The sequence below is a fragment of the Gambusia affinis genome, linkage group LG19 (assembly GCF_019740435.1).
Source record: "Gambusia affinis linkage group LG19, SWU_Gaff_1.0, whole genome shotgun sequence".
NCBI classification, from domain to species: Eukaryota; Metazoa; Chordata; class Actinopteri; order Cyprinodontiformes; family Poeciliidae; genus Gambusia; species Gambusia affinis.
Genome location: NC_057886.1, coordinates 14,362,276 through 14,374,756, shown reverse-complemented (window position 1 = coordinate 14,374,756; position 12,481 = coordinate 14,362,276). Strand labels below are relative to the sequence as shown.

At 37.5% G+C, this 12,481-nt stretch overlaps 2 protein-coding genes across 2 annotated transcripts; both read right to left on the bottom strand.

Annotated features, from left to right (window-relative positions):
• Window positions 1-2,143: 2,143 nt before the first annotated feature.
• LOC122821662 (inward rectifier potassium channel 2-like) lies at window positions 2,144-7,350 on the bottom strand. The gene is made up of 2 exons (XM_044099773.1): window positions 7,186-7,350; window positions 2,144-5,769 (listed from the first exon to the last, which is right to left on the bottom strand). Exon 2 carries the CDS (start codon window positions 5,533-5,535, stop codon window positions 4,219-4,221), a length of 1,317 nt encoding a protein of 438 aa, XP_043955708.1. The 5' UTR covers window positions 5,536-5,769; window positions 7,186-7,350; the 3' UTR covers window positions 2,144-4,218.
• A 1,110-nt stretch (window positions 7,351-8,460) lies between these two features.
• Window positions 8,461-11,865, bottom strand: LOC122821661 (inward rectifier potassium channel 16-like). The gene is made up of 2 exons (XM_044099772.1): window positions 11,701-11,865; window positions 8,461-9,633 (listed from the first exon to the last, which is right to left on the bottom strand). Exon 2 carries the CDS (start codon window positions 9,605-9,607, stop codon window positions 8,468-8,470), a length of 1,140 nt encoding a protein of 379 aa, XP_043955707.1. The 5' UTR covers window positions 9,608-9,633; window positions 11,701-11,865; the 3' UTR covers window positions 8,461-8,467.
• Between the last annotated feature and the right edge of the window lie 616 nt (window positions 11,866-12,481).

Sequence of the window (12,481 nt, the reverse complement as noted above, 5' to 3'; positions counted from 1 at the left end):
ACTGTTGAACGAAATCTATATAATGTGGATATGCTTCTTAATACTTATACTATATTTTAAAGAACCCCTATTTGGTGTACTGAAGTGCACCCATGCATACACACAGAGAACATGCAAACTCCATGCAGAAAGACGTCAGCAGGGGTATTTGACTCTGTATGACCTTTCCTGCAGCAAGACAATAGTAATGCCTACTGCAGCCATTCAATGTTGATTCCAATTATACTGTAGTTGTGGAATGTCAAAATCTTTCGCACCAAGCACCTGCTGGAGAACAGAGCTAAACATGTTAAAAACATTGGAATAAAACTGCATCCTGACAACTCACCTGCTGGTCACCTGAACAAGAGGAGACAAATCTCTGTATGCCATTTTTTCACAGCTGTACATTTTCCTTTGCCCCTACAGTAACACAAAAACAGATTATTTTTAATCAGTCTATAAAAATGTGAAGGACAGCATTCATGTGAACGATGCGGTGTGGTGATCTCACCAGTTCATTGAAGAGCCTAAATTCTGGCACACACAGAATAGCTATTTATAGGGTGACAAGCTGCAGATGCTCTGCATGTGGGGTTGGGATAACAATTGTGATATATTTTTTTACATATCTAGAGCAGAAATGCTTCCTCCTGTGAAATAAATATGCCAACAATTTTAAAATTATGAGCATAAAACAATTTCTGAATGACATTTGTTGAGACAAACCAGTGCACCCAGGAGCAGAAAGCATACACTTCCACAGGTTTTAATTTTTGTCCTACAAATCTTTGCTGTGGCTGGTAATACAAAGTATGACTTTTTTTTTTCTTTGTCTTCGTCATTCATGTTAACATTCAGCTATGCCTTGTGTCACTTTTCAGAGTCTGTGACTTGTTCGTGTTTATGTTTGCCTCATTAATCTGAAGGTCAAGCGGATCAGTCTGTGGTTAATGAGCCAGTTCAGGGTAAGACGTCATCAGCCTCATCGACATGAGCGCGCCGGCCAACACATGGCAGTCGATTCTTTCAGAGCATCCTGAACAGACTGGCAAGCCACAGCGTCATTCATTTAAATGCTCCACATCACATTTCAAGGAGGTATTGCTAAAAAAAAAAAAAAAAAAGAAAATTTCTGGAGAAAATTTTACATTAATACCTCCATTGCCAGAGAATTAAAAAATATACAAGTTTTCTTTATATTTTGCTTTTTGTTATATTTTTCTTTCCCTTCTCACTCTAAAAAATCTCAAATGGAGGAAGAGTAACAGAAAACTCTTTTTTTTTTTTTTTTTTTGTTTAAAACCAACCTCCTGCTTTGTGGCGTTTTCATTGGCTAATGTGGAAAAAACCCACAGGCGTCGAGCACTTCCTGTGTTGAAACAAATCCAATAGGCATGCTGCCTCACTGCGGATATGTCTGATCAATCAGTTGCTGCATTGTGTCAGTCTGTGAAGGCAGAACGCAGCACTGAATGGAAAGTGAGTAAATTCTCAGACAGTTGTGTCATTTTTCAAACATGGCTTCATCTCTAATACAACAGTATTGACCGAATGCATGGATTAACACATTTTTATGCGTAGTAAAGCTTATTTAGGAGAGCTGGAGGTTGACTGTGTCTCCCCACTGGAACGTTGGCTTGTTATGCAACATGATACCCTTCTACTGCAGACACATCACTATCTAAAATCTATAATTTCTGATAATCTCTGGAAATATTTGAAATTTGGCACCAAATAAATTAGGTTGAATTTGAACAACTGACCCTACACACCTTTCTTCAGGACACTTGCAGAATACATAGATTTTCCACAGTTTATTGAAAGAGGCTAAGAGGAGTGAATGAGGAGTTCTTTCCATTGCTGTCACTGAAAATGACTTCCAGTAGAGTAAGCTGATGTAGCACAGCAGGCCATCGCAGAACAGGACCGAGTCAGTTTTGCTGAGTTATAGAAAATGATGGTTTTGAACCCTGACAGACAGACTGGAATTTGGACCTCAGCTCCAAATTCGAAAAACAGCCGTCAACAGTTTCAGTCAAAGAGCAAAAAAAAAAATCTGGAAAACAAAACAGAAAACCTGGAGAAACAGTTATTAATCAAAGCTTCACACGCAGTACCACCATTCAGCCAAGTTTTATGAATGCATCAACGTCATAATGAATTTGTTTTAGTGTTTTATTGAAAAAAACAAGGACATAAATAGTTTTATCTGCATCATCACTATACAGTGCAATATAATTTACAAAAGACTTTTTTATTTAAAAAAAAAAAAAAAAAGTTGTACAGTCTGGGTTCTGCAGGAAAGTGGGAAGACAGTAGAAAAATAAAAACCTAAAACAGAAACACTGCAGTAGTCTGGCATCCACAAGATTAATTCTTACAATGATGACTAAAACTAAACCTTCTGTAAGACTAAAATGAGTAAATTTGATCCCTGCAGGATGTTCTTTTTTTAAAAAAAACTGTGACTGCAAAATCAGTTAACATTGATGACTGTTAACCACCCAAAGCAAGCATCTTTTCAGTCATGACTTCACCAGGACTGAGACGACTTACACTGCATTGCAAAAGCATTAATACCGCTTAAACGTTTTCACATTTTATCAGCTTGAAACCACAGAATTGAGTGTGTTTCATCTGGACTTTATATTGCAAACCAACACAAAGAAGTTAATAACTGTGAAATAGGAGGAAATCAGCTTTCACAGCTCAAATGAGTATCTGAAGCACTTTTTTGGTGGTTTGCTGAGTCTTCATCTAAGCGTCACATATGGATGAAGGTGCTCTAGTCAGACAACACTAAAATGTAGCTTTTGGTTACATTTTTGTCTTTTGAATCAAAGCATATTCATCTGCTGAAACAAAACTTTAATTTTAATTCACATTAATGCCCCACTTGTGTTGGTCTTTAAATTACAAATTCAGTTAATCCTTTGAATTCTGGGACAAAACAGTAACAGGACAAAATATGAAAAAGGTATTCATTAGGTATGAATACATTTGGAAAGCAGTGTAACTAGAATGTATCTGGATTCTGCATATCTCACGTCAAAAATTATGTTTATATAGAGTAAACTGTGGTAATAATCTGCTCAACCAATCCTTCATCAATCAACCATTGCTAGTTGAGGAAAGACATTAGGTTTTATATTTAACGCATAGCATGTACGTACTAAATTTGAGTAGTAAAGCCATTTCTGCTTTTCTTTGGAGGAAGAAATTTATGTTGCGGAAAAAGAAGTGCATTGAAGCTTTAGAGAACACACTCCACATAATCATGCTTGTCTACAGCTAGATAAAACACTAATGTGCAATCTGCAATTTGAAAACAATAACACTAATACAGTTTGGCTCTGAGATTTCTGTCTATACAATATGTAACTTAGCAGCACTTAGCTTTAACATTCATCGCCTTGGCTCGTGATCGGGCCCCATGTCTCTTCCTGACACCTGACAGTATTGCACATTAAAACACAAAAACCTGCAAGAACTGGCAGCAATCTGCAAAAAAATAAAAATAAAACAAATAAAAAAAAAATAAATCACATCTTCATGTGTCTGTGCTCTGTGAGATCTAATGCAGTGTGTGCTCAATCAGAGTGAATCCAGCTGAGTTCCTGTAGACCAGAACTTTTGTTAAGGCACACGTTGCAAAAGATTCTCCACATGGACAAGATGATAGGCTGAGGAGAGTAGTGTACTCAGAATTTGTGCAAATCATACTTTTTTTTATTTGACCATTAAACCAGCACATTTAAGAAGACTAAGACTTTTGACTAAGAGACCAGCTCATTAACAATCATAGACCCATTTTCTGTGTTGGTAATTTTAACTTTTGAAACAAGTTTGAGTATTATTTTCAAAACTTTTATTTTAATCCTGTGTGACACTTAGAAAACAAAACAAAAAAAAATTAAGTTCAGAATGTTTCTTTGCACATGTGCAAACAAGGAATATGTAATTAATGAAATGGAAAATAGCTTTTTAATAAAATATTCTAATTTATATCCTGTTAAGAGAACATACTGCACTGTGTGTGATACATGTAACCTATTTTATAACACAACCCATGCAAACAGTGACTCCATAAATTATATAAGAAGTTTATATTTGGTTTTAAGTGCACACTCTGCTTCTGCACAGAGATTTTTAAACCCTGGTTTCTAACAAACTGCCATGCAATTATTAAAAACACCAACCAGGATAAAGTTCAAGCCCATTTAAAACACCATGCAGTTATATCTCTGATTCTGCTGTGAAAGGTCTTGCTTCTAAAGGCAAAGAGTCCAAGTTGCATTCTGAGTTTGAAACCAAATCTGTGCTTGTATCCTCAAGACCACTAACCTCAGCGTCCCTCATCAACCTGCTGTTGTCCTCCTCAAACTCTTCCTCCATCTCAACTTTCTCCAGAGCCACTTCGTTCTCGTAGCAAAACGAGTTCCTCAGGCTGGAAGAATTTGATTTCTTCTCAGCCAGCTCCCTAGCACTACAAGTGGGAGTGCTGGGCACCTCGTAGGTGTTGTCAAATCTTGAGTAGTCTACTTTGTAGTAGTTCTTTTCTTCAAAGAGCACTGGCTCAAAGCGTTGGCCCCAGAGGATCTCGCTGGCCACGTAGGAGCTCCGACACTGAGTTGTCATGGCAGTGGCCTCTACCATACCCTCAAGAATCACAACAATCTCAAACTCTGAGGTCTCCAGCTCCTGCTTGTTCATCTCATAGAATGGGCTGTCTTCATCAATCTCATGCACGATGGTGATTGGAGATACAAGGAAGATTCTGTCGATCCCACTGTCAAAGCCGACATCAATGTCTACCTGATCCAGAGGAATGAACTCTCCCTCCGCTGTGGTGCGGGACTTGAGGAGCTGCGCCCTGACGTGAGCCTCTACTAAGTGACTCTTCCTCAGGTTTCCGACCCTCCACATCAGGCATAGCTTACCGTCCCTCATTGCTACCGCAGCATAGTGGCTGAACACAAGAGTCTCATTCCTCTTCTTGGGCTTTGCCATCTTGGCCATGATGGCACCAATGATAAAAGCATCAATAATGCAGCCCACAATGCTTTGAAACACCACCGTGAAAACAGCAATGGGACATTCCTCTGTCACATAGCGGTAACCGTACCCAATTGTGGTTTGGGTCTCGACTGAAAACAAAAAGGCAGCAGTGAAGCTGTCCACGTTGGAAACACATAATTGAGTCTCATTCTCCAAGTCCCCATAAACCAGTGCCACAACCCAGAAGACAAGTCCAAAGAACAACCATGACAAGAGGAAAGACAGACAGAATATGATAAACATCCAGCGCCAGCGGATGTCCACGCAGGTGGTGAAGATATCTGCCAGATAGCGCTGGCCTTTTTCGCTCATATTGATAAACTGCACATTGCAGTGGCCATCCTTGCTTACAAAGCGGCTCTGACGCTGCTGCTCCATGTGTCCTTTGTTTACGATTCCATTCCCGTAGCCATTTGGAACGGCGATGGATGCTAACTTCATGCCATCTTCCTCTGAGGACACGATGCTGTAACGGTGGCTACGCAGGCTCCCCATCACTTCCAACTGTGGGGGCTGGGCCGGTTCTGCTTTGGAAAACAGTCTCAGTTTTTGGTAAAAGCGTTGGAGAAACAGTTTTGAGTTCTCTGGGGGTCAATCTAGGGCAGGAAATGTGGCCAACAGGACTTGGGCCTGTGGAGAGGATGTTCTTCTCTGGAAGAGCTATGCACCGTCGGTGAGTGTAGTTCACTCTCCTCTGACACTTGCTTTGAGTCTCATCAGTGACAGGGGCTATGAAATATAAAAACAAACACAAAATTATATTATAACATGCTGTCTGAAAACTGGATTGCATGCTTCAAGTTAATAGTATTGTTACAGTAGATGCAAAGAAGTTAAAAAGTGCAAACAATGCACATGGATGTAAATGTATCCTTATCGTGTAGCTTTTTGCAAAAACGTTTGTTCAGTGTACTTAAATGCTATAAAGAAGTTACAGATTATACACTGCAGTATATACCACAGTGAAATTAAATGCTAAAATATCTATTTTATTGTATTAGCTATTTTAATTGCACATTTAAAAAAAGCATTATTTCTTAACCAGTAACCTTCACTTTGTGAACCAGAGCATCAAGGACAGCAAAAACAGAAAAGGTATTGACACAGTGGATGAGAGACCCATTAAAATACAACACCACAGGCTACAAATTGCAATGGACATGCAGCCTGCTCTGCTAGTTCCAAAGCTACCCCAGCTCCACTTTTTACTTGTGGGTGTTTTTTTAGCTATTTTTTAAACTCAAAAATAGGCAGATATATGTCTCTTTTTATCCAGTGTTCTGTGTATACATTACGAAGAATCAGTTTTCCTATTACTAACCTATTATTTTTTTCAGTTAATGATTTCATATCAGGATTAACTGGAAATATATATATATATTTTTTTTTTAAGGGCTATGTTTCCTATAAACATTGAATGAAAGTAAAACGCAAAAGTCATTATTGTGTCAACCTACATACAGTAACTATTTGATACGGGAATGCCCAACATAGTCTATTAATGTTTACAAGCATAACATTTGCTCCGACTTGAAAAAGTGAGTCCCCTCAGCCATCAGCTGTTTGCCAGAAGAACTGTTTGCTTTTTGTTCGCTCTACATCATGTCACTTTATGCTGTCATTTGTTACATGGTGACAAATGAAGACCCGTGGAGTCATCACAGTCTGTGATTGTTTGTTTTGCATTTGCTATCGGATGGAGCCAACTACTGAGGCAGATGGAAAGTGGTTATATAAAGCTGCTCTGTTTTGTTTCGTAGATCAATAACTATGTCAATTATTTAGCTAAAGATATCGTTAAATTAAAGATTTTCAGCCTTTCTTTCCTATATGAAATGATGCGTGCAATTTCCGATCTTAATATATATATGACCTCTTACTGTTTGATAGTTTGCCATTTTTAATAAACATGGTCATAAAAGTAGCTACAAGCAATTTCAAGAGATTTCACAGTGCACTCATGCCATTGAGCTTTGAAAAGTGTAGAAATAAATTATTTGCACAATCATAAAATTATGTATGTTTTCAGTCATTGTTGTCATTCAAACGGAACTTTTCTATAGGTGAAATAAGTCACCAAATCCGATTAATATGAGCAATTAATAAATGAAATAGAAGATTTCTAAAATCAGACACATCACCTACCTGTTGGATCTTGGAGCGCAAACTGGGTCTTCTCTTGCTGTTATAACTCCGAGCTGCGACAGATTTGCTCTCCTCCGCCTTCTTAATATTTTGTCCGGTTTGTTATCGTCTCCTGATTTCCCGTGAGCAGCTTTGAACCCAGCCATAACCCTCTCCAACGACACTGAAGCAGATAGTTGTGGTTCCGAAGACAAGACTTTGTCAAACACGTGTCCCCAAAAACCCCGCCCCCTGAACTGACAAAGCCAATGGGAACCAGGAGCGCCTTTTCGAGGGGTTAGCAGTTTCATTTAGTTTTGTTTGATACTTAGGGAAAAGTGGTTAATTCAGATATGCCAAGAAAGAAGTTCTAAATCAGCATTTTACATCTGTCCTCTGAAACACACCAATATAAACAGAGTAAAAAAAAAAAAAGTAATTAACTAGCCAAAGTAATCATATACAATATATGAACACGTGGAGGCGCTGTTCAGCCGTAAAAAAAGTTGCCCTGTCAAGTGCCTTATAAAGAACCGCCTGTCAGCAATTTACCCTGAATGGGAGGGCAGACAAATAAGAAATCTAATACGAATACACATGAAAACTGAGCCTCTGTGCTTTTAATTTCTTCATTACATGGTCCCTGGGCAAGAGCAGGTTTCGTACTGTGTATAAAGATTTACATAATATTTTTTTTTATTTCATTCTTATTAGTATTATTACCAATTTAGGGTGGTTATGTTAGTTGGTTGGGGGTATTTAAATATACCACATACTTAACTACTGTATCCTAAAATAAGAATATGTTAAAATACAGTTTAATTTTGTTGTGTCAAAATTTTTATTTTATTTATTGATTTTTCTAATGAAATCATAGAAACAAATTAAGTGGAAATGTCTCGAGATTTACATTCACTAATATCTTATGATCCTGTTGATTTCAGTGTTTCTTTGAAGTTTACAAAAACAACCACTTACAGTGGATTGGTTTATACCAGAATATATGCATGTGATAGAAGTCACTGAAAATTATCACAGATTAAAATGATATATTTCTGTACTGTGTGAATATGATACCAATTATGTTGTGTAATGTAAATACATGCAATTTTAAGTGACAAATAGGAGCTTTATTAAATTTCCATTTGTTAGCCAAACACACAACTTATTGCCTACAAGCCATAAATCAATATATTATAAGCTTTGGACATAAATGTATATACATACACATTTAAATGGTTTCACATTTCATATTTAGTACACACAGCAAAATAGTTTGTCATATGCACATGCATTTGTGTGATTACAAAGATGTTTGCACCACTACCTCTTCGGAGCTGTTAGTGGTGGCCCAGTAGATGTGGCCGTTTCCTGTGACTGATGGTAAGAGTGAATTGCGCTCATTAGGGTGTCCACTCCCTCTTTCATAAGCCTCTGCACAGAGCATGGGCACTGGCACCCAAGTGGTTTCATTGAACATAGAATAGTCCACCTTGTAGTGTCTCTTCCCCACTTTCAGTATATCGTGGAAACGCTGACCCCAGCGGATGTCTGCAGAAGTGTAGGACGTGCGTGTCTGATGGAGCAGCCCTGTGGAGTCCCCAGTGTAGGTGAAGGAGACGAGCAGTTCAAATTTCTTCCTCTTCAAGTCATCTGGACCTATTCTGTAAAAGGGACTTCCTGGTTTTAGTTTGTGAACAATTGTTGTGGGGGTAACGAGAACAACATGTGGGTTCTCGAGGGCCAAATCCTGGTACAGCATCACAACAGAACCTCGCTTCTTCACATGCCGGACAAGATGGGCCTTGACGACTCCTTCCAGAATGTGGTTACCCCTGAAGTCTCCGAGACGCCATGACAGACACAGCACCCTATTCTGCAGGTTGACCACTGCAGAGCTGCTAAAACGCACTGCATGAGACCTCCTTCGGGCAGATGCCATTTTAGCCACAATGATGCCAATGATAATGGTATCGAGAAAACAGCTAAATAGATTATGGATGGTAACCACAATAATAGCTCCAATGCAATTCTCAGTCATTCCCCTGTTGCCAAAACCAATAGTCGCCTGGGTCTCCATTGAGAACAGGAATGCTCCAGTAAAGCCACGCACGTTGTCCATGCAAGGATTGTTATCTGAACTCTGAGTGTCGCCATGTATATAGGCAATGAGCCAATAGCAGAGACCAAAGAAGATCCAGGAAAGAATATAAGAAAGGGAAAAGAGAATTAACATCATCCTCCAGCGAATCTCTATGAGGGTGGTGAAAATGTCCAGTAAATATGGGCTCCAGTCTCCAGGGAGCTTCTGGAATGCCACCAGGAACCGGCCATCTTTCTGCATGTAGCGGAGTCGCCTACTTTCCTTTCCATTTTTCTTGCTCAGTGTATGAACTGAGGTGTGATTGGTGTCAATTATATGCTCTTCGCCTTCAGTGCTCATGTTGATGGTGAGTGCCTTTCAGTCTCCTATGGAAATAAAAAGATAAGATGGAAGTAAATATTAGGATTGTATTATTTTAGATTGTGGCGTTATTACAATGTCCTCATATAATTTCCCTCTGTAAAGCATGACTGTTTTTTCTACTATAGTTTATATAATCAAATAAAATGTATTTAAAACATCCTACACTCTAAAAAGATTTGTTTCATTTGCAGTTTTACATAAAAAATGTCATTATACACTGATCTACTACTAAATTAGAGCCGCAGGGTGTTATCTTTATGCCCTTTAAACTGAACAGAACAATGATAACTTTATGCTGCTATTTCCAGAGGTATTTTATGGGTAGTTTTCCATGTCAGCCATTAGTTTCTTCCCTTTGTTTTGTCCTTGATAAGATCTCGAAAAAATTTCCCTTTCTTTTCACTGTGTTCCACATAGAAACATGTTTTATTCCATAACCTTTCCTCTGACAGTTTCTGATTGTGGATTTCCGTGAAGACAATTGAATGCACCTTGATGACAAAAAACAAATCATTAAGCACACTAGGCCACAATTTAGTGACCATTATCAAGTGTGAACACTTCTAAAAGTGATAAAACAACACAGTGCTAAAGACAGACACAACAATCCTGAATGATAATAACAGCTGTCAAGCATTGTGGTGGAGGTTTAGTAATTTAGGTTTTCGGGCATCTTGCAAAAAATGAGTTGGCTCTAAACTAATCTCAACATCAAAGCTTTCAATAGTCACTCAATCTGCTAAAAAGCTTTACTTGGACAAAACTCAAAGGCCTACAAACAGTTTTGAATTTAAATAAACCTTATTTTTTAATCTGTTGAGCTTACCTCTTTTATATTTTATTTCAGTCTGTAGTTTTCCAAATGTAACCAAGAGCAAAAAGCATTTTCCTTAAAAATGTAAGAAAAAGCTCAAAGAAAGTATTTATTTGTTTTTGGTTTTTTTACTACAAGCCTAAGCAATTACACAGATTTGACCTCAGTTTTGTATATTTATTAATCAGTTTGTGTTCCTTTAAAGGTAAATTATTGATCAGTCACCACTTCTAATAGCTTTCACCTCCGAATGTTATCTGAAATGTCAAACGTTAACTGCATGCCCCCCTTTCCAGAAACACACAGAACAAAAGCTGGCACATTTCTATCATTTTATTTTACTGACAGCTCACTGATAACATGTTCGCTATCTGGTTTATCTCAAAGCTTCTCACTGATCAAAAATAAACAATGTTCTTCCTGTCAGTCAACCTGAGAGTTTATTGCCTTGCACAATCTGATGAGAACATCTGGCTAATGGTTATCATGGTTTATGATTGCTCTGTCATGCATTCTAATTTTAACACTTTATATGGTTTAATTGTCCCAACAAAGAAATAAGGATTGCAGATTTTGTCTCTTATTTTGTGTACAGTAGTGCTATGTGTTGTAAACAAAACACCACTGTTGGTGAGTAGCCAAAGTATGTACTTAAGGTAAAAACAACAACAACAAAAAAAACAACACAAGACTGTCTATGAAAAATATAGAAATTCCTGCTGCAATTACAGATATAAAATATGCAGTCAATAGATTTTTTTTTTCCTTCGTGGGTGGATAAAGATATTCAGATCAAAAAAAAAGTAAGCAGGGACATATTGACCATGGAGGAATTAATTCTTCTAAGTTTCTGCTTAAGCTTGTGATTATTTTCAAATACAGATTTAATTTATATTATTTAACACTTATTGTGTATTGTCTAAGTTACCATTTTTTGGCAGGGGTTGAGAGTAAGATCACAACACCAAGTGACACTGAAATAGAGTAAGCTTAGGTTTCAGTCATGACCCCACAAAAAACACTTTAATTCTAAATAATGCATTTAATATAGCCAAAAGATCATTTCTGTAATGACTTCAATTCTGTTTCCTGCTTTAATATCTAAAACATATCTCACCAAAGCTGGATAATACATATTTGTTATAATTGTTGACTTAAGTTGTAAAAGGTATTGGATTACATATTACCGTACTTTTTTAAGTAGTTATTTTTCAATAAATTGGTCTGATCAGACAAAGAAGAATAATAATCTTACCTGCCTTGTAGAAATCAGACTGGATCTGGTGTCACGAAGGCCATAAGCTCCTCAGAGCGTTAAAGAATGTCTGCTTCATGCGGACATAACCTTCAAATGGTAGTACAGCTTGACTGACTTAGTCCTGAGGCAAAGTCTCATTTTTTTTCTGATATTACTGCAATCATTTCCGCCTCAAAGCTCATTGGAAACTCTGAGGATTTATGACCTATGGAATATTTTAGAGGTTCCTCAAGATAAATAAAAATTTAATTAAATAAAAAAATACAAATGTCTTTGTCCCGAGATGGTGAAGTAGAACGTTTTACAATCCATCTAGTTTCCCAAAAGATAACAAAAACAAGCAATTGTATTGATATTTTCAGCATAATATTTAAGCAGTTTCATGAAAACTTCCACAATTCATTACTCAGGAAGTTAATCTTTCTTCAATCTGGTATAAATACCTTCATGGGAACAAGGATTTTCTTTGTCCCAATGGTCTACAATGCAGTTCCGATAAGACAAGATCACATCAAATCCAATGTGAAGGGAGTCAACTTTGAACTCCTCTTTAGAGCAGTTATAGAGTGTATCTAAGGTTGCTGTAAAAATTGGTCAATGACTCCAAAACAACCTTGTTGTGTGCTTCAGAATAGAGTATGACACAGTTATCCATATTTGGAAATTAAGGTATCTGATTAACTACTAGTTTTGTAAGATGATGAGTGAAAACAGATAAGAGACAATCCATTCAGAGATAACTGAGAGGAACACCTTCTCTATTCTGGGATACCAGTCA